This window comes from Podarcis filfolensis, assembly GCF_964270895.1.
Source record: "Podarcis filfolensis genome assembly, chromosome: 12".
Lineage (NCBI taxonomy): Eukaryota > Metazoa > Chordata > Lepidosauria > Squamata > Lacertidae > Podarcis > Podarcis filfolensis.
Window position 1 is genome coordinate 45,024,653 of NC_139614.1, and position 27,520 is coordinate 45,052,172.

General features: G+C 41.9%; 1 protein-coding gene across 4 annotated transcripts in view; it reads left to right on the plus strand.

Annotated features, from left to right (window-relative positions):
- Nucleotides 1–4,982: 4,982 nt before the first annotated feature.
- ESYT2 (extended synaptotagmin 2) overlaps nucleotides 4,983–27,520 on the plus strand; it is a 68,552-nt gene continuing 46,014 nt past the window's right edge. For all 4 annotated transcript variants that reach the window (XM_083579427.1, XM_083579428.1, XM_083579429.1 and 1 more), the window contains exons 1-5: nucleotides 4,983–5,671; nucleotides 21,197–21,238; nucleotides 22,826–22,960; nucleotides 24,709–24,785; nucleotides 27,322–27,394. In XM_083579427.1, the coding sequence (XP_083435553.1) occupies nucleotides 5,297–5,671; nucleotides 21,197–21,238; nucleotides 22,826–22,960; nucleotides 24,709–24,785; nucleotides 27,322–27,394 (702 nt within the window). In that variant the 5' untranslated portion in view covers nucleotides 4,983–5,296. The remainder of the gene's footprint in view (nucleotides 5,672–21,196; nucleotides 21,239–22,825; nucleotides 22,961–24,708; nucleotides 24,786–27,321; nucleotides 27,395–27,520) is intronic.

Sequence of the window (27,520 nt, forward strand, 5' to 3'; positions counted from 1 at the left end):
AGCCAGCACCCCGATACTGATGCAAATACAATTGCCGCCCCGGGCATCAGATCGATCATTTGTTGAGCCGAGAAGAGAATACAACCCGTCCTCCTCAGCTGATCTGAGATTTACATCTGCTTTGGGGTACCGCCCTTCACAACAACTGTGGCATCTAGAACAACAGTTGAGGCGTAGGAAAGGGTCGTCTTGTGACACTTTAAAAGCCAAAAAGTATATTACTGCATAAACGTTCGCAGGCTATAGTCCAATTCATAAGAAACATTTTGTAGCGTGGGCTGCAGTCCACGAACTGTGTTGGTTAATATGTGATTTGTGAGTCCGGAAGTCAATTTAGGTAGGCCAGTTTTCTGTCAAACCCACCCCTCCATGCCCAGTCTCTTTGGTTTATTTAAATTTTTATAAACCACACTTTCATAATAACTATAAAAACATTATACAATAATAATTACATGGGACGGGATTCAGTAACATGCCAATAAACACTGGTTGCTTTAAAAAAAAACTACCGTAATCCCCAAGACTTGTCTGAAACATGCAGTTTTTAAAAGACATCTAAAAGCAGATATGACTCCTGCAGGACTCCTACTGGCAAGGAGTTTTACAGGTCAAGGCCTTCCACACTGAAGGCTCAGTCCCTGGTAAAAGTCAACTGAACATCAGGGGCACATGGGACCACAAGGAGTACCCCATAAGAAGATACCTGCAGATGATGTGCAGCATAACCAAACAGGTCTGTAAGCTACCTTGGGCCCAAGTTGTTTGAGGCTTTGTGAATTAACACAAAAAAACTTAAACCTGACCTAGTTGGCAATCGGCAATCAGTTCAGCTCCCTCAGCAAAAGAATAATATGTTGCCAGTACTGTAACCCGCTCCTGTGAGTAGTCTGGCTACAGCTTTCTGTATTAGCTGCAGCTTCCAGACCAGGCATGGGGAGAATCTTACTGTCTGCTAGTTATAGGAATATTATTTATGTACTAATTTTAAATAATCCATAAAATAATCATAAAAATATAGCAAGACAGAGTGCAACATAAAAGGATGAAATCAACAAAAGATCCATAAAAGCATTATTTTTATGGATGTATTTTATAGATTTATCAATTAGCTCTGGGAAAATGTGCTATATAAATGCTGAGTTCTGTTGCCTGATCTGGAAAATGCTTGATTTAGTCTCATAGCACATTTTACATAAATAAATGAATGTTAAAACACAGCAGAACATGAGGTTCACTTGTGGTGAGTTTTGGAGGTCACCCCTCTGAGACCAATATCCATGTTGAGCATGTGTTTTTTTTTACAGTTCCACACAAAATGGCTTAGCTTGAGGTAGGTAGAAGATAGATCTGTCTCTGCAGTAGATCTCTGGGTGATTTCCAGTAAATCAGCAAAGGTTTGTTTGTTTGTTTTTACTTCCAGCTGTTTAGTAATGACAACAACAAGATGACTTCTGCCACACCTCTCTTAAATTATACTGCTGAAATTAAGAAAACTGTGAGGAGGATAATCAGGGGGCGATTTTTGTTTGTGTGTAGAAGACTGAGCTCAGTTCAGTTCTTGTACTATTAAACACATTTAATAGTAAAAATTTTTTGCCTGAGTTTTAGAAAACTCATAATAAAAGTAGAAGAATATATACAAAGTTCATTAGAATAATGTCTACAACAGCATTATGTCTGAGGAAGTGTGCAGTGCGTTAGATTACGACAACAACAACAACAACAACAACAACAACAACTTATTATTTATACCCCGCCCATCTGGCTGGGCTTCCCCAGCCACTCTGGGCGGCTTCCAAGAAAATATTAAAATACCGTAATGCATCAAACATTAAAAGCTTCCCTAAACAGGGCTGCCTTCAGATGTCTTCTAAAAGTCTGGTAGTTGTTGTTCTCTTTGACATCTCGTGGGAGGGCGTTCCACAGGGCGGGTGCCACTACCGAGAAGGCCCTCTGCCTGGTTCCCTGTAACTTGGCTTCTCGCAGTGAGGGAACCACCAGAAGGCTCTCGGTGCTGGACCTCAGTGTCCGAGTGGAATTTGGAATACAAATGTTCAATATAAGCAAAAGTTCCTAAGCAGAATTTAGGCTGTTAAGGTATGTCCTCCACAATGGAACCTGACTCATTGGAGGTTGCAGTAAATGTCTACCCTGGCTCTGAATGCTTTAATTCTAAGTGTTTGTCTTCAAATGGACCTCAAATGGGTTCTTGTCTTCAAATGGCTCAAATGTGTAAACCGCCTTGTGTATAATAAAATAAAAAGGCAGTATACAAATTAAAAGTGAAATAAAAAAAATATGAAATGATGTATACCCACCCCATGCTTACATTCTACGTTGCTCCTCTACCATCTCAGTCTTAATACATCAATGGTACTACAAGTCATGAAGGAAACAAGAATCTGGCTCTAGTCTTAAGGAGCAGTCCTTGACAGAATTTATAGGGCAGCTGGTAGTTTATTTCAATTAACCCATTTTTATTACTACTAAGGGCCATCCCAGAAGACTGAGGTTTTTTATCTAACATCCAAGAGAATCATACATAAAGGGAGATAAAAATAAACAGGCAGTATAATTGCAGACCTAGGAGAAAACAATTGTCATGGCAGAAGATGGACATCAGTTTTGATGGCAGTGGACTTATAATTGACATATTTAACAGTCAGACCAAAAAAAAGTCTGACAGGAATTTGTATCCTAAGAGCAGCTGGACAACAATCCACTGGGGAAAATGCTCTCCTGGGATGATTTATTTCAAGCAGCTCTGACTAGTGCTTTTCACCTTACAGTATTTTGATTTATCCCAAGACCTGTCAATATATGGGGAGGGCTTGGAGCACATAAAAAGTTTGCAGAATTTGAGGCGAAGTCTACAGATAAACAGTAGCTTCCCTACAATACACTCAACTAATTTGTCTGACCCGAGTGTCTCAAAAAGGCCTGCAGCACAGCTCTCCTCTAGTGTGAATAAATCAGCCACCACTTTCCTACTCCTCTCAAATATCCCGAGGTCATAATATGTCCCTGTGTGACACCTGTGCAAATCTCTTAGACATGTTACACAAGTGAACTTCGCTGAAGTGACATCAACTATCCTCTTGCATAAAGAACTAATGGTCTGGTCCTATGCATGTTTTAAAAAATCCTACACACAGAGTCCTCCCATACACAGAGGTGTATTTAGGACTTAATGCTTGCCTCAATTCTTTAGGAACAGTGAGGAACCTACTAAGGACAAATTGGAGGAAAAAATATATAGTTGTTTGAACTCACATTTGGTTGAATGTACATAAATAGACCATAGGGATGATCCACCAGTCAGAGCCAAGTGCAAAATAGTGGCTCAGTGGGAGAGACTGAACATAAGGAACAGGCTGCTTCTGACAACACACTCAGCCCAGGAATTTGGTTAATGGCTGTGTACATGCCATATATTTAAATAACATTTAAAGCACATGACTTGCACAAAGAATCCAGGGAACTGTAGTTTGCCCGTCACAAAGCTACAATTCCCAAGACCCTTAACAAACTACAATTCCCAGGATTATTTGGGGGAAGTCTTTATGTGCTTTAAATGTATGTCTGTATTTAAATTTCTATACTGCTCTTCATCCGAGGAACACATGTATGGCATGTATGCAGCCTTAGAGTTTATAATTATTTTACACCCCTCTACCTGACTCCTGATTCCCCCTCCCCCAAAAGCGTTCCTAGCATAGGATCCAACACCTAGGGGCCAAGGTCCCTCTGCCCTCCCCCAATAAAATATTTGAGGGGCCCTCCCCCACAAAACGTTAATGGGCATTGCCATTTGAGTTAATGGGCATTGTGTATTGTGATTCATTAGGCGGGGTGGGGTTTACCTGCCCCCCCCAATATTTTATTGAAGTTGGCATCCCTGGTTCCTAGTTTCAGCAATGTAATTAAGGGAGGAATACCTTTCAGCTGGTCTTAATGTCAGCCAGTTGGTAGGGAGTCATAAACCCTTGCCAATTCATTCCAAATATCCCAGAGATGCACCAGGAGATCCCAATCGACTTTCTGTCCTCTGGGGAATAGTCAGTGTCAACACTAAGGTAGGAAAACCAAGCAGATCTTGGGTGTAAAGCGCCTCATGGGTTGGAACCCCCCCCCAAGCCATGCATCTCTTGTTTCAAGTGTGGTTGTTTAGAGGGACATTTTCCAAAAAAATATGGGATTATCCCTGGATTGAGCAAATCTAATTTACTGGAGGAAAAGCAGTGAGATAAGAGCGGGTTTTTTGGGGGGAGATCATGTGGGAGACGCTACTTAAAACAGGATCTCAAACAGCTTCAAATGCACATTCAAGTCAGGTGTGGACAACTCCGGAGTCTCCATATTCACATAGCTGTCAACTTTTCCCTTTTATTGCGAGGGATTCTATTCAGAATAAGGGAATTTCCCTTAAAAAAAAGGAAAACGTTGACAGCTATGCATATTCAGTATGAAATAGTACAAATCCAGCCTGACCATCATCACCTCTGATAAATATTAGACTCCCCACAGGAGTTCCCACCCCCTGAATCTAAAATGGTGTAACAGTTTGCACTAATACAAGACAGCACAAAAAGCAACAGAATGTGTAAGAAAAAAGTAAGACTCAATGCTCTTTTGACGAACATTTCAAACGATAAAATATAACGTGCATCTGGGTCCCGTCTCCTTTTATGGAATTGACGGCGGTTTTGATTTTTTGGGCGCGCGCGCCTGGGTGCTGCGCTTGCGACTTCACGGGAAGCGGACCAGCAAGCGGGCGGCGCCACGGGGACACCCCTCGCTGGAGAGTCATCCGTAGGGAGGGCGCCGTGAGGGGTGTCTTCTCCTTGGGGTGAGGCTTTGCTCAGATTACGCGACGTGGGCCAATAGGGGAGGGAGAACCGAAGAGGCGGGTTAGACGGAGGAGAGCCCCGCCCCTCCTCCGTCAAGCAGCCGTTTCTTCCCGTCCCCCACCCGCTTATGGACTGGCCCACAGTCTCCGAAGGACCGCCCCTATAATTTCCCCCCTCTCTTCCCGAGGGAATGGCTCGCTCCGGGCTAGGCGGGTCCCTCCTCCTGCTCCTCCCCCCGCCTCAGAAAACCCGGAAGCGGAGGGAGGCGGGCGATTGTTGTTGTCACTCAGCAACTGTGAGGCGGGAGAGGCGGGGCTGAGCGCGCGCGCGCGCCTGTGTGTGTGTGAGAGAGAGATGCGAGGAGCCGCGGCGGCTGCTGCTGGTGGTGCCTCCCGCGCCCTGCCTCCTCTGCGCCCGCCCTCCGCCGCCGCCACCGCCCAGAGAGCATGAGCGGCGCAGGGGCCCAGCCGCTGCCGCCGAGCCCCTCCGGGCCCGGCGGGGATTCCCAGCCCTCGGACCCCGCCGAGCCTCCGGCTGGTGCTGCTGCCGCCTCTCCTCCTGAGCCGCCGCCGATGCTGAGCGTCGACTTGCCCGCTCTGGTGTCGCAGTTCGCGCGGAGCTTCGCGCTCATCTTCCCCGTCTACGTGCTGGGCTACCTGGGGCTGAGTTTCAGCTGGGTCCTGGTGGCCCTGCTGTGCGTCTTCTGGGTGCGGAGGCACCGGAGCGGCAAGAGCTCCCGCCTGGGCCGGGCGCTCGCCTTCCTGCAGGACGAGGAGCGCGCCGTCAGGCTGACGGTCTCCACGGGAGACCTCCCCGCGTGGGTGAGTTGCGAGGGAAAAGGGCGGCGGGCGGCAGCAGCAGCAGCAGCCACACCTTCCTTATAGCCAGCCCCAGAGGGCGCCCCCTCCCGCCCGGGCACGGCAGCTGCCCCTACAGGGTGACGAGACTCTTGGGCGCTTCCCTTCCCGCCTTCTGGGCCAGGTGCCGGGGCTCCAGCGCCCTCCCATGGCTGTTGCATCTGCACCCAGTTCCCACCTGGCAGGAGCAGCCCATAATCTTGTGGGCGTGTGTAGTGGTTTTCTTCACGGCTGCCTTTGCAGGCTTGGATAGTCTACCCCCCCCCCTTCTCCCTCCTTCTGTGGGTTTAGCCCCCAGGTCCAGCTAACCCGCAATCAGCCCGTTGCCTCTGGCTTGGCACCGGCGATCCTGCCACCACTACCAGCCTGCTTCTGTCCTGCCAGGGAAGGAAACTTGCTGGGGTTGTGGTCCTAAACCATACTCCAGAAGTAAACCCAGTGGTTGTGCTTGGGCTGCTTCACACCTTGCCTCAAAAAATGGACCTCTGTGTTTCCTAGTCTGGAATCTCTCTAAAACAGCATTCAGTTGTCTGGAAACATGCAACCAGCCTGGGAGCCTTGACCAGTAATCGTGGGTCTTAATCCAGGAATGTGTGTCTACTTGCTGCCCCGCCCCGCCCCCCAGCCCGTGTTTTTCTGGGAGGGTTGGTACCTTTCCTAACTCCCGGAGAAACAAATAACATAACTTGGCTTTTTTGAGAAAGTACTGGAGGGTATTTCTCTGAGCCCCACAGTTAGCTTCATTGCAAATAAATAAGTATTCTTGCACTGACAGTCACACCCTAAGCAGCATTCCTGCTTGATCCACCTCCTCTCCCTGTGCTGTATAGGATCTGACATTTCCATCTGAATCCTCAAGGCTTGCATTTATGGACTTTGGCCTGTTATGTGCACACATACCTTACAGAGTACCTGTTTACCTGAAGGTTTGTAGAAAGAAGAGTAAGCAGCGTGTATTATTATTCAGTGCACCACGCATGTTGTTCTTTTTCAGCTGTTAACTTGCACGCTTTCAGGCTGATCACATTCTTAAGAATTTAGACAAGTTTGCTTTCCTTAATAACTGAAGATAGCAAAGAGCCTTGTGAGAAGTTAATGACTAACATGGCATAAACTTTCATGGACTACAATCCACTTCATCAGATGTATAAAGTGAAATTCTGAGTTGCAGGAACATCTTTCCATAGTTGGAGATGGGGAATTGTAAACAGCGAGGTCACCCCAACCATGTACCTGCAAAGCAGGTTAGCACTTTGTGAATCTGGGGATGCAGACTGTAGTTCACAAAAGCTGATGCCATTAAAAGCTGATGCCATTAAAACTGACATCTATTAAGATACCACAAGGCTTTTTGTTGTTTTTGCCACATGAGACTAACATGGCTATTCCCTCTGGAAATTTAATTAAATAGTTTCTTGTGTTCCCAAGAAGAGCCCTGCTTTTAAACGCTTCATCTCCGTTAGTATCTGCACGAATTATGGCACAGTAAATTGTGGGTGTGTCTTCCATATATTCACTAGGAACTGTGCAAGCCAGCCTTCAAGACTCTTCTACCATTTTATTAAAAAATAAAATAATCCCTATTTTTATGGATTGAGTATGTATTACTAATACACTTTCAGTATGGCGTGCACTTGTTTCTGCCTTAACTGCACAAGAAGCTTATACAGTGTGATTTATCAAGGTGAGCTGAGGAGTTGCATATCTGAGGACTGGTTGGGAGAAATATTTCTGAGGGCATAGTACAGGCCTCCAACAGCTGCTTTATATTTTAGGGGGGCTTGCTCACTTTGGTAAGGGATATGAGAACTTGGACTGAAAATCTTTGTTTGGTAAGCAGAAGGTGAATAGGATCTGTCTATGGTTTGGGGCAGGGCTCGTCCTACAATTAGGCTGAGTGAGGCAGCAGATGCAGGCAGGGAGTGGTTGCAAGGTATTGGAGAACAGTGCTGTGTGCACCATGCATACCTTGCCCTGCACCCAGTAAGCTAGCCTTTAGATGCGGTGAAAGATGCTGTTTTGTTGCTAGTGTTGAAGAAAAATTCAATTACCACCAGTCCATCTTGTCTTTTGCCTCAGGCATTCCCTTTTTCAGGGAGCATGTTCATGCCGTTACATGTTATATATACGTATATACATATACATACAAACAATATGTACAAGGAGAAGAGTCTTTGTTAGTACAGATACTTGATTGGGATTTCTGGTGATTACAATGGATCTCTGTGTTGAGAACTATTCTTGGGTAACTAGAAAATCCAGGCTAGGTAGTGTGTTCTGCAAGGGAGATTTATTTTCCAAAATGGCAGGGGTCCCAGATCTTGTCCTTAACAGTTGGGCATCTCTCTTCTCCCTCCTGTAAATCTTTTGTTTTCTTCAGCCATTCTCAGTGTTATTTGTAACTTCTAATAAAGCTTGAATTTGTAATACAAGTCGCGTTGCTAAGAACAACATTAACTGTCAGTATTGGACTGTCTGTTGCCATTCTGAAATTCTGCTTCATTATGAAGGTAAATCCTTAACCAGGAACTTGCAGATTCCCTAATCATTTTTATGGTTTATCTTTCTTCAAGGTACTGAGGGGCTGTAAGTCTGTAGTCTGTAAGATTTCACTGGTCTGTGAAGCAGGTGCAAAAAGAGATTCCCCGAATGCAGTAACATAAGTTGTATATAAAATGTTGTGTGTATGTGTTTATATGCATTTTTCTGGGGAGAGAGTCCGTAGTTTTTATCAGATTCTCAGAGGTTCATGACCCCCAAAAGGTTAAGAACCACTAATTTAGAAACTTTTAAAAAAGATTTAGCTCCAGATTGATGAAAGCTTCCCCCCTGGTAGGGTGCGGTCGTAACCCCAGTCATTGCCTGGCTGGGCTTAGTGAAGCAGTCAGGCTACCTGCTATGCATGCCAACCTGGGTAGAAAGTGTGTGTAGTGGAGGCAGATTGTTATACCAGCCTGTAGCAGTCAGGCCTGCTTGGGATCACATGGCTCTGCTCCTTCCTGCCCTGGAATACCCTGTTTTGGAGCCTTCTGCTGGCAGTGCTTCCATCTACCCATCAGGCGGAATGGGGAGTTCTGCATCAGCAGAACTGTCATCGCTGTCATCACTCTTCAGCTGGAGGCTGGCATGGGTGGGCAGAGGGATTCCTCTGCCCTATCCACCACCATGCCATAGTCTGCAGCAAAGGGGGTTTGCATTATTCTGTAAATTTTGCTGTGTTGAAGGATTCTGTTTAAGCACAGATTTGTAAAATGTTAAGGGTAGGCCTAAGTTGAACTTCAGGCCTTGTTGTTAGGAATGTTTTTGCTCTACTAAATAGGGGTCCATGTTTTGGTGATGCTGAGTTATGGCTCAAAAGGATTCAAATATTTAGGGGGGGGGAACAACCTGGCTAAGAAATCAAGGCTCATAGTCATGCCCCTTGTTTTGCCATGCTGCAATGTGCCAGATTCGTGGCCTGCTTTTGTTAGCAGATCTGTGTTTCCGAGATGACTGAACGAAAGCTTCCTGTTGGCTCACACAGGAATGAAACAACTGCAGTAGAATGTGGTAAATCTGGGAGTGGCAGTGGTTGTCTTGGCAATGGAGATGTTTCTCTGTTCACAGACACTTCAGGTTTTTCACCAGTATTTCTGTGTAGATGATGCTCAGAATACATGTATAGTATTTCCAAATCCGGATTGTTGCTTATTTTTATGAAATTTGTAGAAACTTTAGAAGGGTCATAGAACATAGCACCTTAGAGAAGTAGATTTACAGTGTAATCCTTTACATGTCTACTTGCAAGTAAGGTACATGAAGTTCAACTCAACTTATTCCCAAGTGTGTATAGATGACTGAGCCTTAAATTGAAGACCCCAGCTAGGTGGTTTAATTTGGATTTGGAAAGTTCATCTGTGTTGGTGGCCATGAACCAAGTGTCCCATCCCTTTGCTTAAACCAACATTCCTGAAAACTGCTAAAATATCACTGAGCCCCTTGGGAGAAATGACTATATAATGCTACAAACTGAGTAATATTCAGAGATATGCAGGTAGGAGGAAATTTTAAATTTAGGTTGGCAAAGAACAGCTGTTAAATAGATGGCTGACCAAGGTGCAGGTTGATCTGAAAAGAACCAGAAATTAAGCTTGTCATGTATGTCTTTTTAAAGGGTTTAAAAGTTATATTAAACTAAATAATAATGGAATTTAGCCAGTGCTTTTCAGATACAAAGGTAGCACACAGTTAAAATTTTGCAGTCCTGCTGTAGTGGAAGTTGGTGTACACCTTTGTTTCAAGATGGTGTACAAGATGTGTTGACATGAGAAGGATCCATGTTAGGACATGGTCACAGTAACCATGAATTATGGAATAGGAATTTATTTTAGGATCTGCCACTTTTTGAGACTAGTGTAAATCGAAAAGAGTATACAGTATTTGGGCTAGATTGATACTTTGATGCTGAATACTTGTACCAATATACTTTGTTGCTCTGCAAAACAGCCAGGTATATTAAGCCCTTCCAAAAATGGCCCTAGATATATTGTCAGTGCTAACATTTCTGAGAGAGTAAATCATGGATTTTGAAGATTCTAAGTTCTCCTAAGCTTTGCTTTAGGCTGCTTAATGAAGCATGGGCTTCACAAACTACAATGAAATAAGAATACTGCTTGTGCTGCTTTGAATATGAAGAGAAAATTGTCCATTGTAAATATTATGTTTCCTCCCCTTCTTTCTCAGTGGTTACAAAGTTATGGTTTGTGGTTGGCAACATAATCTTAGGTAGCAGAACTAACGATGAACAATTTTAGAAATTACTTAGTTGAACATTTGGTAAACTATATTTACAAATTGTTTGTAAGCCTCCATCTTCAGTTTGATTTTTATTCATCCAAGACTGGCCTCAGTGGATAATCAAGACTTCTTTTTTGCAGTAAAATGTCTGGTCTACAGCCGTATCACATTTGCATGGAACCAGTCTCATTGAATGACAGGACATCTCAGTAAATAGGCATAGAATTGAACAGTTAGGGTTTAATATCCTGTTCCTAAACAAGTTGCATCCAGGTCTAATTAATTTTGGTGTGCTGGTGGTGCTGTGATCATATATGTGTTATTTAGGAGTAAAAACTTTTTTCAAGGTTGATTGCTGGAGGAATACTGGTCAAAATACAGTAGTAAAGTCTTGTCTGTGTAATTTAAACAAATACAAACTTCTCTTGCAGAACTTGCGTGTTCATAAGAACTTCTGGAAGAATCACTTAAAGTGGCATTCTCTTGTAATGAGTCAGTGCAGTAACTCTCCCCCCCCCCCCGACTTCTGGTGCAGCTGTAAAATTTCTACCAGTAAGTTAGACTTCCTTTCCTAACCATGCTGCTTTAGATGTCAGTTACATTTATTTCAGTGCAACTTATTTGTAACTAAGAGTGTACTTTCTTTAAAAGTGAGTTTTGTTGAAATTTGTGAGACGTCCTAGTAAATATGCTTGGGTTTGAATCATTAGAGGTGGTGTTCTAACTCGGTTGAATAAGTGTACAATGAATTTGTTACTAAAAATGAGACTGTAGTTTGTCTTTGGCTGAAAATAACTGTCATATGATGAGCATTACATTGTCATTTGGCTGTCCTTATCGTATAGCAGCATGGCTTAAGCAATATATTTCCGCTAGTTCAAAGGCAAGCTCCTTTGCATGTCAGAGTAATTAGATTATATCCGCTAACATCTGTAGAAAGCATTTTTTAGTTGAATCAGATTCTTAATAATGAAGATATTAACTAGTGCAATGCTTAGCATACCTCTTCCTAATGTTATTTTCATAACCTTTATATTCCATCAGCTAGTTGTCAACACGACTGTCCTTACTCAAGCTTGGCTGTGTTGTGTGATTGTGATACAGCACCAAGTGTTAAATTGAGCCTTGTGTATTTCAGCAGTCCTTTTTTCACCCCAAGCCTCTAATAGTGTAGTTCTAAAAATATGTGGACTTATGCCTTAGCATGTTCCAAATAGCTAAATTCTGCAAGAATTAACAAAGCTGTGGTCCAGTGAGATGGTGTTAGCCAGATTCTGAGAGGAGAGGAATAATACTTGAATGGATGGATGGCTTGAACATGGATGTTCAGTTACCAGGTATGCATGCTTGATTTTTCTCAATAAGACTTTGCCAGTGTGAAGTGCCACATGATACTTTCCCTGTAATTAATAATGGAAACTTTGTAAGTCCTGCTTTATGCTCACATGACGAAAGTATGAGAGTAGCTGTGCATGTCACGTGATTCAAACATCCTTCCTGTCATGCTGCACTCCACAGTAGCCACCTCTTCAAATGTTGTTGTAATGCAAGTGTTCTATGGCAGACGTTAATAATCCAGCGCACAAATTTAAGGTTCCATAAATTGTGTGAGGTTTCTTTTGTGTGTGTGAACCTGCTGATAGAGTAGATAGCATGGCTTCGTTTCTGGTTTGTTGTGATGTTAACCTCCAGTTGAAATTCATTCATTCAGACTTTAGAAAGAAGCCACGGCTTGTCTGTCAGTTTGTGTCTTCACTAAGCCAGCTAATGTAGACATACTTGTCCAGTTTCTTGCAGAGCATTATTAACTTGTGGAGCTCTTCTAGGCCATGTGTACAGTGCAGGTACCACTTCTATTTGTTGTGGTATTTACAGGCTTCGTTTGGTTAGTTGCTAAGTGAGCTATACCAGGTCATCTGTTCATTGCCATTGCTTGTGGTATTGAAATTGATTCTCTGTTCTCAAGTTATTTTAGTGGAAAATAGCTTTCATCTCGTGCCTTTACTGCCTTCCAAGGCTTTCTCTCCCGTTTAGAAAAGAAAGCATCTTTAAAATGAGCTTAAACTTCTATCACACGTGCCCCAGCTCCCTTTGCCCCCCAACCAGTTAGTCCTAGCTTCTACAGCATCCCCTACTTTTTTATCTTTATCTGCTTATATTTTGTCTGTTGACTTAGATCCTTGGGAACATGCGAATGGCACCACGTCCTCAATTGTTCTTGAGACTTGAATTAATGTAGCACTGCACATAAAATCTTGCCAAATTGTATTCCTGGTTGCTTCTGAATTGTTTGTGCTGAGATTGCCAAGAGTGGTCTGATTTGTCATTATTTTGAAGTTTAAAATACGCTATGTTGGCTCACAATACTCCAGATATTTTATTTTATTTATTTGATAAAATTTATATATTGCTTAATTGACCAAAAAACCCTAAGTGGTTTACAAAAACAGCATAAGATATTCAATAAAAAATGCAGCTAAAATTAAACATGAAAACAATTTGCCATGACATTTTTCAAAACATTCCTAAAGTGAGAAGTTTTAAAACAAATATACATTACATGTTAAAAGTGCATCTTAAAATTGCATGTCTGGGTAAACTTGCCTAAACAACTTTTTTATTAGGCATTGAAAGCAATACAGTGAATGTGTCTGCCTAAAATTAATGGGCAGAGAATTCCAGAAAGTAGGTGTTGCTTCACTGAAAAGTTGATTCCTTGCAAATGAATGTAGAATGGGCATTATGTTTCACAATTTGATAAAAATGCAGCACTGGTCTCACCATCTAATTCTGTGCTGTTGTACATTTTAAGCATTTATTTATGCAGTTTCATGAAATTTTGCTTACTGTACCCTTGTTTTCTTGACATCCTGCAGACTTTGTCAGAATTTGGCTGGCACACTTTTGAAATAGAGTACCTGACATGAAATTCAAGCAGCTTTGAATTAATATCCTGTCAATCCAGTTGTTTCTAGGGATTGGCAAAACAGCATGGGAGCTGAATGGCAGATTTTTCTTGACAGATTATATGTTTACATTTGTGTTGCTTATATGAATGTTGCCTTAGGAAAAATGACTGTACTGCTCTTGAAACCAAAATAGATCTAGGTGGTATAGTCAAAGCACCTTTTCATCTCTCTTGCTATTTTTACTTTGTTTGTTTGTTCTGGATGTTTTCTCAAAACCTTGCTTCTTCAGCCATGTGTCAAATAGCAGGCATAATCATGGGCCTGCAGAGAGGCCAGGGGATCACATAATTAAACCCAGAGCCCTAAAGGCAGGACCCTCAAGGTATCCAATGTGATCTGTGCAACAGAACAAGTCCCCCAAAGATTAGCCCACCTTATCCTAAGAGTTTGCTGCAGGCAAGAGTGCAGAAATGAACAAGATGCCCCATATCAGACATGCCTGCCTGCAGCCTTCAACTTTGATTTTTTCCATCTTTATTAAGTTTAATTAACAGCAGATTCACATGTATGATACTTCACAAAACAACAAAAATAAATCCATTCGTTCCTATGCAGTTCATTAGCAGCCTTCAACTTTGACCGTCTCTTGTCAACCCAGGGGCACTGGTAAAGCTTCAGAGGTGTACAAGAGTCAAAACTGTTCAGATTTATGCTGTTGAATATCTGGAACAGGGGTCAGCAACCTAAGGGCCATGGGCCACAAGGGGCCGATGGGGGTCATTTAACCGACCCGCGAGCTGCCCCCGAACTGAGCTGCCCACTTGGCAAGTCCCTGCGCGCTGCGCTAAACCAACACAGCGTGGGGACTCGCTTCCACGGCACCGGAAATTGCGGGCACATGCGCTTCGGCTCATGGAGGGATCTCCACTGGAGTGAACCGGCCCAGGCAAGGTAAACCTTGCCGACCCCTGATCTGGACTATAAAACACTAAGGGAATAGCTTTTTGTACAGGAACATTATTCTAGCCCAGCTGAGTCTGTAACTTGGATTTGGTAGTAGCATTTTGGACAGGCAAAATGGAAGGGAGCGTGCAGTTTAGTTGGAAAGGACATCCTTTGGACGCAGAAGCCACCCCAGTTCAATTCCTGGCATTTCCATTTAAAAGGACATCAGGCAGTGGTGATGGAAGAGACCACTACCTCAGTCCTTGGTAGTCTGCCAGTTCCAGTTGAAAGTGGACAGTACTGGTCTGACTTGGCATGTGGCTAGCTTCATATTTATATATGTTCATATAAATACTGTTATCTCCTCTGACAACGCTGCGTAGACAAGTCCAAAATACATGTTCATGAATCATTAGGGACACTTGGTAGTGTATACAAACCTGGCCTCTGGACAGAATGTATTTCAAGTAAATATTGCTAAGGGTGTGCCTCTTTCTAAGTAGTTTCTCAATGTTACAGTACTTGCTATACTACTCTGTTAAACTGTACTTTCACTTCTTTTATCTCTTGTTCTCTGTGCAAAGGAATTAGGTTTCCTCAAAGTTTTTGCTGATGCCGCTGTGCTCCCTTTATTGTTTAAGTGTAGAGATTAATGGTAGTCCCACCCTCATTTTTATGGCCGTATGATCACGGATATTTCTGTTTCAAAATTATTGCCTATAGTCATGTACTCTGCACATCTGGCATGGGAAAGAATGGAAAGTGTTACTACGGGCAGCTTGAACCTTGGTTTAGCATCCAGTCTCTGTGTGTCTGTGGCCATGCACTGCAATATATGTTGTGATTGAGGGAGACGGTTTGGTCAACACCCTTCTGTGTCCCAGATCTGACCTGCAGCTGCACATTGCGCAGGAGGCATCGGGGTGTTCTTAAGACTTGCTGAATTGATAATGCAAAATAATTAAACTTAATTTTGGTCTCTATAAAACTGCTTTCAAAAATGACTGCCCCTCCCTCCTCTCTTTTGCTTTGCTTGCTTCTGTCATTTATTATATTAATGCTCTTATTTGTATGAATCATGTTAGCACGCAGTCTTGAGTTCAGGAAAAAAAAAGTCTCATGAGATGTGGCTTAATGACTAAGCCTTTTTCAAAACTAAGCTCTCCCATCTGCCTAGAAATAAAATATGTACTGCCATTTCTCTGTAAACAATATGTCTTTGCAGTTGTTTTCCTCTTTAAAAAAATGGTTTAAATAAATCCCAGTCAAGACGGTTGCTGCGTAGCAGTAATGGCATATGTTTTTTAGCATATCCAGCTACATTGTAGGAAACCAAATTGCCTGTTGTTGTTGAAGGTAGTAGGTAAGGTAAAGGACCCCTGCACGGTTAAGTCCAGTCAAAGACAACTGTGGGGTGCGGCGCTCATCTTGCTTTTCAGGCCGAGGGAACCAGTGTTTGTCTGCAGACAGCTTTCTGAGTCATGTGGCCAGCATGACTAAACTGCTTCTGGTGCATGGAGGACTATGATGAGTGCCAGGGCGCATGGAAACGCTGTTGACCTTCCTACTGCAGTGGTACCTATTTACCTACATGCACTGGTGTGCTTTTGAACTGCTAGGTTGTCAGAAGCTGGGACAGAGGAACGGGAGCTCACCCCGTCCATGTAAATGATAAATAATAAATTATAGAGAGATCTGGATTGAAAACAGCATGTCGATGACAAGCATGAACGATTCCAGATTGAGGAAAAACTACATTTTTGTGCTACAAATGGGTTAGAGTGTACACAGCTCTAGTTTGCTCTAGTGTTTACCCCAGAGCAGCTTGTTTATCATTGGAGGCAATACCACAAATGTGGAAATCTGTAGTACAATTGCATAATGTGGATTACATGAGCATAGATGCCAGACTATAACTGAATATGTATTATTTGTTGTATTTCTAGCCCATGTTTCTGTTCAAAAAGTAAGTCCAAGCTGGGAAACAAAATATTAGCACCTGAAATGCAGTATTAAAACATATGGTAAAAGCCTCATAAAAACGTAGCTTTTATATCAGCATATCTAACAAAATTTTAAAAAGAAAAATTGATTAAAGAAACTTTACTTTTGTTTAACCCAGCACTCTATGGAACAATAATTGTAGTTCTGGTGAAGCTCCTTAGAAAGGGAGTTTCAAGAGTTAGAGTGATGTAACTCAATCCTAGTCTCTGCTCAAGTAAATGCTGGGCAAGAGTTCATTCAGGAGAAAATGCTGTATAAATTACACCAGGGGTCAGCAAACATTTTCAGCAGGGGGCCGGTCCACTGTCCCTCAGACCTTCTGGGGGGCTGGACTATATTTTGGGGGGGAATGAACGAATTCCTATGGCCCACCCAGAGATGCATTTTACATAAAAGGACACATTCTACTCATGTAAAAACACGCTGATTCCCAGACTGTCCGTGGGCCGGATTTGAAAGGCAGTTGGGACAGATCTGGCCCCTGGGCCTTAGTTTGCCTACCAATGAGTTACACCATGAATTGTACCCAGCAGGTAACAGGCAAGCAGTGCCACAAAATCCAGTGCATTTTTGGCAGCCCACTCAGAATAGTAGGTGTACAGCAAGGATGTTCTAGAACATGCTTATTTAGAAATTGTAAGGCTTGAATCTGAAGCATTTGCATGCTGTAGGGATTTCACATTTGAACATGTAAATTCCACTTCTGGCAATGGCCAAATGATCGATAAGTTTGGGCAACAAAATTTGAAGTGTGTAAGAAGAAACAAAGGGTTGTATCTAAGTGCTAGTCTTGCTCACATTAGATGCACTGAAGTTAATGGACATGGCTAACTTGTGTTCTTAGTCGGATTCAACCTAGGATATTTAATCACCTGTTTTACGTTTTGCTTTACTGTGCTCAATATGCAACCGAAAATTACCTGATTTGGAAGTGGATAGATTCATGGCTGCAATAACTCGCAATCACACATTTCACATACTGTATACTTCACATGTTTGTGCACCCCCACCCCTAGGACAAAAGCTTCTGTTCACCCCAGAAGCAGCCATTGCTGCCTCCTCGCTTCTGAGAGCTTAGCCTGTGTTTAGCATTTGGTACTGCTGGGACAACAAACAAACAAATCTCTTTTCACTCCCTGCATCTTTATTTAGGGATTTTGTGGGGCAACATTAGATGTGCTATTTAGGCACTTACTGGTGCTTTGCCCCACAGCAGGTTTTACGATGGGGCCATGAATGTATTTGGAATAGCAAGGAGTCCAATTTTTACATGGGATAAAAAAGCAACTTCTCCTTCCTGCGCCGTGTTTTCCTCAATAGGCTGTTCTAGCTCAGATGTGCCTGATGTTGTGCTAAGCTAGGCAGAGCTCTTCCCAAGAGACTGTCATTCCCCTGACTTACATTGAGCACTTTTTGTTGTTGTTAATTCATTGAGGAAGAGGTCTGTTTCTCCCTATGTATCCAGTCTTCACTGCCCAGAGTTAGGCTGTATGGATTGCAGATAACTGTAAAGGGTACATGGCAGACAAGAACGGAAGGACTGCAATACACCATCTGTATCAATTAGTGTTTTGTTAAGTGCTTCTCTTTTTGGTTCCTAGAAGGGCTACAGGGTACCGAAGGAGGAAATGTGTTGAACCTCTTGCAGTGTTTACATACAAATTGAGAACTAGCTGCCTGCGGATGGTTGACGGTGTTGTGATATCTAGGGTATGTTTGATGCCTAAAATAGAACAGAGGCTTGCATTTCTCATGGTGTTTGAACATGCTGTAAAACTTGTCATAGCTTAAAATAATGATGCATTAGAATTAGAGGTTTGGGGAGGAACTGGCAACTGAAGCACACAGAAGAGTATTCAGAAGAGGAAAGGAAGATGGCTGTTTAAGGAACCAGTGGTACCCACAGCACAATTGCTGAAGAGGAATGCTCTTGTCCAGAGCTCAGGTCAGCCTGGAAGAGGATGCTATAAGGCCCTTGTTGCTGCTTAGACCTCCCAGGTGGGGTGGCTTTAGGTTCTGGAGTGTATAGTTGCTGCTGCCTCCTGCTCTGCCTTCCCCCTCGGCTGATGAAAGCCCTCCCCAGCCTTCATGGAGGCTCTCTCCTTAGCAGGAAAGGGGAGGAGGAGGAGAGCCCCCTCCTGAAGTGGTGGAAGTCAGGGCAGAAAGGTGAGATGTGCCCTTCTCCAACTCAGGTTCCCCCCTTTCTTTCTTTCTTCTCTTCCTACGCTAGGGCCTGCCGTTCAGTGTATACATTGCTCAGCTATTATATCAGGCAGCTTCCTGAGCATTAATTTTGTGTGTGGCCATTTCACGGTTGAACTGATGGGCATTCAACTTCCTGAGCTCTCTCTGTTGGAGGGAATAACTTTACAATTGTCTTGAAACATGTATGCATCACTTGTTCATAAACTGGTCTCATTACATTTCCGCTTATTGTTGTAATCTTGCGCTTTAACCCCTATGTAAGTCCATGACTTGTTGCTGGAAGAGTTTTTTTAAATTGTAAATGAAAAGGTAATCAAAGCCACAAAGCTGAAGGGGTAAAAAAAGGAGTTGTGTCCGAAAGGGGCTAAATACAGTAAATGTTTTGCAAATGAGGGTTTTAAGAAAAGTAGCTGATTGGTGGTTTAGAGACTTACCTTGAATTCCTGTAACCTGAAATAGTTTAAAAAATGTGCTTACAAAACAACAACGCCTTTTTCAGTTTACTATGTTTGCTTCAGAGTTAAGAGCTACACAAAAAAAGGTTATGTAAAAACAGCAAAGAGCTCTGGCAGTACTTTACTAACCATTGTGGACAAAATGGCTAGAACGCTGAGGAAAGATCTCAGCTATTATGTAAATATTTCAGGTTATTCCATTCCCTTCTCAGTTGCTTCCCAGGTAGATCGATTCTAGTTTCTTTTAGTTAGGGTTAAATTCTAGTTTTCATTCAGAGCACAAAAGGTACACTTAATTTTCTGGAGCATAAATGAATAGCCTAAAAAAATTCTGTGGAGACATCAGCCTTTTAATACTGTCGCTGTCTGTTTGTTTTAGACTTGATTGCCCCATGTGTTTGAACTCCATATAAATAAAATATTGTGTTCTAGTACTAAGAAGCACCCGGTATACATTATTGATGGTTCTCATGTACTTAAGCTCATTACGTATGACAACTGTTTGGAGCAAATAGCCCTTTTAGTGAAGGTGTTACAGATTTGAGATGAAATAAAAGTCTATGAGCAAGCAAATTTAAAAATCCTTTATTAAAGAAACAATGTCTATGACCAAGCAGATTAGAAAATCTTTTATTAAAGTAACAGTGTCTATCAGTCATCCTTTTTTTTTTTTAACCACAGTGAGCCAGCACTAGCAGTAAAAATAAAACCAACTAAGCTTGAAGAGAACAAGGCCAGCAAATTGACGTACTTTTTTATTTGTGGACTGTCAGTAGTCTTAAGAAATAGAACAGTTCAGATGTATGCACTTGATCAGCCATAGGCAAACTCCGGCCCTCCAGATGTTTGGGACTATAATTCCCATCATCCCCAGCTAACAGGAGTAGTGGTCAGGGATGATGGGAGTTGTAGTCCCAAACATCTGGAGGGCCGGAGTTTGCCTATGCCTGCACTTGATCATTTAACAATGGATCAAAGTTGGTTAGCAAGCCATAGTTATATCTGTGGCTTCTCTACTGTACTTTTTAACCGTAATCAAGGCCACTGTAGGTTGATTGGTGAAAATTCACATTCAAAAGGAGGGAGAGACGGTGCATATATACAGCTGCCAGGGTTTTAACTGTGGTTATGATGGGGCTTGATAACAAATATCTGTCAAACATTTTGAAATGCAGATAATCATTTTGTGTGGGGGTTCCATTCCCAGGCCCTGTGTGCATCAGTGGAGTATGCATAAGCCAGCCCTGCTATGCCCCCATTCTTCCCTCTTCTGAGTCCAAAAGGACCCATGCCTTGGCAGTTGCCCGTCAGTTGGATGCACGCAAAATGGTCACTGCCTGTACAATATAGTTCAGTTCAGATGACTTTCCAAAGCATGGTCCTTGAGGATAAGATATAACTTGTGTGCGCGCCTGCACACTTGTTCTCCTTTCAAGCACAACGTCACCTGGTAGTTTAGCAAAACATAGGTTGTGTTTACATCTGAACTGCACACTTTTCCAGGCTTGCCCTCCAAACCATGACCAGAAACCGCTTCAGATTATGGTGTAACTGGCCGATTTGGACAGTGCAGTGATTTACAATTAGTGCTAAACTGCAGACAGTGTGATGATTTTGTGGGTGGGGCAAATGCACAAACCTAGATGAACCTTTGGTAGAACAGCATACATTGGCAGCATCAGATACACAATGCTGTTCTAACATTTGAAGATAATAGTTTAAAGGTCACCAGTCAGGATTTATCTTTGGATGGGTAATAAGAAGGTGGGGGTTGGGGAGGCGCAGGGATAGCTAGCTTTCAGAACAACCTACTTGCAGGGGTAACGGAAGAATATCAATTTTTGGGAGAGAGCAGAATAGACAAACTATCCCTAGTCTCCTGGTATGAGCCAGTAATAGGAATTGGACATTATTACTTAACAGAGTAAATTAGCTGTGGCAACCAGACCCATGATTTCTCCATGTGAAAAAGATACCAGTAATTGCCAAACTGGATTATACCATATTTATGGTACTCCATGACCCTGTTGTACTTTCAGTGGCAGGGTCACCAGGTGAAGGGTTTGGCCAACAACTGTAGAAAATGTTTCAAGCCTGGTCATGAACTTGTATGGTGCAGTTCATCAGCCTTGAAGTCCTTGACTCAAGTTCACAGTGATTGTGACCTTGTGCGTTTCCATTTTTCTTTTGGTTAGGTGCACTTTCCAGACACAGAGAGAGCAGAATGGCTGAACAAGGTAAGTTATTATTTCCTTGCTTAGAAGTTCTTTTTATTGCTTCTTCGCGTTGTCATTTTGTCTTTTGACCAACTCTTATTACCTATACTTGGTACAGAAGCTCAGAGTATCTTGTAAGGGACTTGAAGAGAATAGAAAGGAGTTTATCAACTCCTCCTCATGTTGGCAGCCATAACTTCATACTAATTAGTTCTCACATATTTGCAGGAGAAGTGATGGGGAACCTTATGGCTTTTGGGGTCCCTTCTCAAATGAAATTCCTGAGTCTGTATTGCAGAGGGAAAGGTCCCAGGGTGATGAACAGATAATTTATTGGAGAGGCTTATTTTCCATAACTGATTTGTCAATCCTATTATCATGGGGAAATGTTTTTAATGCAGATGTAAGCCTTTAGTTGATCCTAGTGCCCTAACTTAGGGGAAAACTCCAAATTGTTACTGTTAAGCTGAGTTGGAGGACAATATGAGGCAACTTGTCTGATTTCCGTAATCCAGTGACTGCAGCACAGGTAGAATCTTCCGTCCATGACTGGTTGTGTGTGAAAGTGAGAGTGTTGTCCAATCTGCCCCTTCATCATAGTCCTCCCCTCCATATTTTCCTTCCTTCATGCTTTCCTCTTTCATTTTGTGTGTGTGTACTCAAAATTTCATAGATGTACGAAGTACATATGTAGCCCTTTGCTGTGCAGTTTGTTGTGAGAGGTTTTCCTGGTCCTTCTGCTTACGTTCTCAGTGCTGTGCTTTGCAGCCCGTTTGCCCCATCATCTTCATTCTCTAGGCAGAGGAGTGTTTAATGCCACATTTTGTTTTTGTCCCGTTCTCCCACATTTATAATAAGACTTTCACACTGCAACATCACTCGATTACAAGAAGGGAAGATGATGTGATATCAGCTGTCTGTTGCATCATCCCTTATACTGCCCTCCTTTCTTTGCCTTCTTGCACCCAGTGTGGGGCCTTGAATTCTTATGCTGTGCCATTGCAGAATATGAAGCATGGTCTTTCAGCTTTTAGTGCAACTGCACAGAAAATGGACTCTAGTATGATTTACTCTTCTATGGCTTAACGTTCCATGGATAGCCACAGAGACCTCAAGATGCCCATTCCTTTATATACCGTATTTTTTGCACCATAACACTCACTTTTTTCCTCCTAAAAAGTAAGGGGAAATGTCTGTGCGTGTTATGGAGGGAATGCCTACGGGTGGCATGCCTACGGATTTTCCTCCTCTAAAAACTATGTGCATGTTATGGTCGGGTGCGTGTTATAGAGCGAAAAATACGGTATGTTACTTTCTCACTTCTACGGAGCATCTCTGATTGGAGTACATGTCCAAAAACATTTTAGGTAGTCATATATTACATTAAAACATGAAAAAGTTAAGTGAAAGAAGTGCACAGACATGTTAGTTGTATGGAACACAGCAGATGAATTTTCCTGGTTGTAGGCTTTATGAGGCTGCTAAGGCAACTGAAGGTGATATAAAATGGGAAATTGTACATACCACATTTCAATGAACTACTTCTACTTATGCTATAGTGTGTTACAGCAAGAACCTACAAATACTGTACCCTTTTTTCTTTCTCAGACTGTAAAACACATGTGGCCTTTCATTTGCCAGTTCATTGAGAAACTTTTCCGTGAAACAATAGAACCAGCAGTGAGAGGAGCGAACAGCCACCTGAGCACCTTCAGTTTCACAAAAATTGATATAGGGGATCAGGTAAGTTTCTTCTAGACTGTGCATACTGTCTAGACACTTGGAACCTTGTGTGAATAGAATGCTGGCTATTTTCTTAAGAGCGATTATGGGCAAAGAGTGATTACGGACAAGGTGGTAATGTACAAAAACAGCTATAAGTTCATTTATTCAGTTTGACCAGAGTTCGTGTTTTGGCAATATTTTCCTGGTGATTATTATTTCAAAAGCGATATTTTGCTTTTCTGGAGGAGGGAAGATTGTAGTGGTGTTGTTGTTGTTGTTGTTGTTGTTGTTGGTTGTTATTGATTACCTGTCCTTTACCTTAAGCTCCCAGGGCAGGTTACAACATTAAAACACAACATTACAACACAATATTAAAAACTCTTTAAAAAAGCTTACAATGCACTTGATGTGTTACATGATATTTTTGTTGAGGAATTGTCTTATTTCACTACTGTACTGAGATGATTGTATCAACTCATTGTGTGTTTGAAGAAACAATACCTATTTTAAACTAAATATTTATACGAGTCTTGTAGTATTGTCAATTGGCAGCAACATCCTTACATATTGTTGGCCGTATTCCAGTACATTGGTGTTAACTGTCATCTTTGCCTTATGCTAAAGGCTGTAGATTTTTTTTATTACAATTTTTTAGATGACTTTGCTCTTCCTGTCTTGTTTGTGGTCAATCAGTGGCTTAATTGGTGTTGTGGTGTTGCTGTGATAACAGAAGTGGAAGCATTTCAGATTGTAAACTACTTGTGTTACAAGATTATTTAAACTTTTTTTTTTTTAATGCAGTCTAGATGCCTAGATTGGACCAACATTTTTCCATTATCCTTTGGAAAAACTTGCTCACAGCACAGGCGTATAAGCACTTCTGTTCGGAGCAGATATCGGTTGATTGCTCAGCTGAGCTGTGTGTTGTTCCTGGTCATGAATCTGCTCTGCGGATTGTAGTTCAAACATTAGTTATTTGGTTAACCATATCTCACAACCCACACTGTAAACATTTGGGCAAAAATAGCCTTGATAGATCTTGTAACACCGCTTCTGCTCATCGATTAATGTGGATGATGTGTTATGACCAAAATGGGATATGCCATTTGTTTTCCTCTCTTAAACAGAATTGAAGTACAAACTTGGAGTAGGAACGGTACAGTAGGTGGGAGCAATTTTATAGACCACTCCTTTTTCCTGTCAGTTTTCTGTTATTCCAGTTTCTAAAACAAAACTCCCTAGAAACTGTATGGAATAGCAACATTATATTTACGAGAAATAACAAAATTCATCCTTGCCTCCTTTGAGTTGGGAATCAAACTTCCTGTTTATGTGGAACACTGAAGGTGTTCATGCAAAATGCCTATTCGGGCTGAAATGTGTAGGTTTAACACAGTAATAGCATCTTATACATTGATGGTGAAAGTAGAGCCAATTCTCTTCCACTTTACAAAAGCATCCTTGCCAGGTTGCTTGGATCCAGTTCTTATTCGCCGCAAGTGATCAGGTGTGCTGCCTTTCAGTGTTTCCGGTACAGTATATGTCATTATAGGACAAAGAAACCTTACATTTTGATATAATGCTAATGCTTTTTATTACTCATGCAGTTTTCCTACACGGAATTTGTTCATAGTGACACATCCAGAATAAGAGGGGCATATTCTGTTAGGTGGCATTTCTGAATCTGTGTCCACGTCAGACAGCATTTCACACTTGATGGGATGATTTTAAGAGAATAATTACTTAAAACTTATTTTTCTCTTTAGCCTCTTAGGATTAATGGTGTTAAAGTGTACACTGAAAATGTGGATAAAAGGCAGATAATCTTAGATCTTCAAATCAGGTAAAACTGTCAAAATGTATACGTCACAAGTTTAAATTTCTCAAGTTTTGTATTTTTAAACAATGTTTCATTTTCTAGTGGGATTTGTTTTGGCAAACTGCTTCCTTGTGCAGGAAAATACATTTTTGTTTACATGATAAAAAATTTAGAAAACCACTAAGGGTTTTGCTAGCATGAATATATAACGTTAAGCAAGGTACTATTGTGCACAGAAATAAAAAAAGAAGTTACGCACATTTTTTGATAGTAAGAGCAGAATTAATGATTTCTTGGATCCGTGGATCTGTCACTTCAGTGAAGAGGAGTTTTCTTTCTTCTTGTTCCTGTTCAAGTCTGTCAATGGCCATAGTTTAGCATAACATGGATGAGCCTCCATGAACCCACATAGAACGTCATGCTCATTCCCTCCCCATATTGACTGATCTCCTGGAGGCTTGTCCACACAGTGCTAAGCCAGCTTTGTATTTCAGCACTTCCCTGGTAGCTGTAGGAGAGAAGGAATTGTGTGTGGGCAAGTGAGAAGGCTAGTGGAGAAGGAATTGAGTGTTCTAACCCTTCTCTGTGCCCAGCATAGAAACCAAGCAGGCTTGCAGAGGAAGGAATCCTCCGCCTCCATTTTTTGCATAGATAAGGCAGTAGGAAGAGGGGACAGAGCCCTCCATCTGTTTGCCAGGCCAAAGCACACTAGGTTGGTTGTTTTTGTAGCTCCACTAAACCATATTTTGCATTAGGAGCAAATCGAGGGGCCCATTGTAACTGTTGAAAGTAGAGATGCATAAACTGCCAATATGTGACTTACGAGGGTTCCTTCGATGTACAAGATGTGCCTCAGACATGAAGAAGGGGATGTTTGGAAACAAACCCTTCTTGTCCCGTCCCCCCTTCTATTAAGTAGATGACAGGACAAATAATGAGTTGGAGGGTTATACTACACTTCTTTTCATTAACTAGAAAGCTCACATACAACAAAATTTAACAATTTAATTTTTTTTTTGCCTTGAAGTGGTGCTTAAAAGCTTTTTTGGCTGATTGAATGTTTTAACATGTAGAACATGCTTTCTCTTTGTTTCACTGAGTCCTTAGATCAGCCTTCGTCAACATGGTGCCCACCAGGTGTTTTGGGCTAGATCTCTTGCGCTGACTGGGGCTGATGGAAGTGGTAGTCCAAACCATTTGGAGGATGTCAAGTTGGCGAAGGCTGGCTTAGATACGAAAAAACATACAAATAAGGGGACTTTGGACTTCTCTTTTGAAACCGAGGGGAGTTTCAAAAGCAGTTTGTAATATGGAATGGAGGAGTCTGTTGTTTCAAGAAGGCAAAATCTTACTAGGCATGACTAAAGTTGATCTTTGGATCCTGGCCAATAACTTTTTAGGTTTTAATAGGGACAAGCAGCACTAACCATAGTTCTTTGCCTTTATACTCTTGTACACTATAAATCTTTCACTCCTTCCCCTTTAAATTGTGTGAAAAGAAACCACATTAGTCATCTTCAAAGTATTCATGGGGACAAATGGTTAATAAACTTCCTAGTAATGTCTAACATGTCTGTCTGTCATACTTGGGATCTGCAGATTAATGCAGCCTTGCATAGTTCACAGACATTATGCACTCGGTGGATAAAATGTTCTGCTTAACTTGGTGTCCAAATAGCAGATCATGTTTCATACAAGCTGTATTGCAAAGACACAGTCCAAGGAATATGGGTTGAAGGGCAATAGTGTCATTCATGAATTGTATAGGTGCAGCCAGCTAGCCCTTTTCTGATATGTCTTGTTTACTTCACTTAGGTATATTTGGTACTGCAAATTAATACAGTACCAAAGAGTCCAATCAATTTAAAAGTAAAAAAAAAAGGATATAAAAAGTATCTCTTGCATATACACAGAATATACTGAGCACCTCATAAGGTTTGGTGAAACAATTTAAATAATGAGCCTAAATGTGATTTCTGGCATCCCCGGTCAGTATCAATGAGAAGACCTGCACTGGGAGTGCATGTTACATAGTGTTTGACATACACGTGGGGTTGTATTAAATGCTATTCATACTGGGAGCTAGACCCACTGAAATTCATGGGCCTAAGTTAGTCATGTCCATTAATTTCATTTGGCCTCTTTTGAGCAGATACTAGTTGGATACAACCCATGGTTTCTAATATGTAGAAAAACGCATTACAGAATATTGTACAAGGGCTGTGATTCAAGGAGGCCATTAACTCCTGCAGAAATGATTGCACGTTTGCATCAAGGTTTATAAAGCAGTTCCACCTTTAGCAATGCTTCCCTGCCAAATCAAAAGCTGCTGTTTGTAACTGGAATCTAAGCAGAGGCCCTGGAGGAGGCCCTGAAGAGGAAACTACTGGTTAATCTGATGGCTTGTATCTAGCAAAGCAACACCGGGTCACAGCCTAGGCCTAATCTATTTCAAAAAATGATTTTAAAAATAAACTTGCCATTGATTTCTAAAAGTGGTCATTTATTAATGGGCTTTAATGTTTAATACAAAATTGCAATGTGTCCTTGTGCTTCTCAGTTTTGTTGGCAATTGTGAAATTGACTTGGAGATCAAGAGGTACTACTGCAGAGCTGGTGTGAAAAGTATACAGGTAAGCTGTGTTTTCTTCCTACCTGACACAAAACTAAATTATTTACAGATACAAATGTCGTAAAACTGTGCAATCCTTTCCCCAACCCCAAAAAGGAAGCAAACTTTTAAACAATCGTTTTGTTCT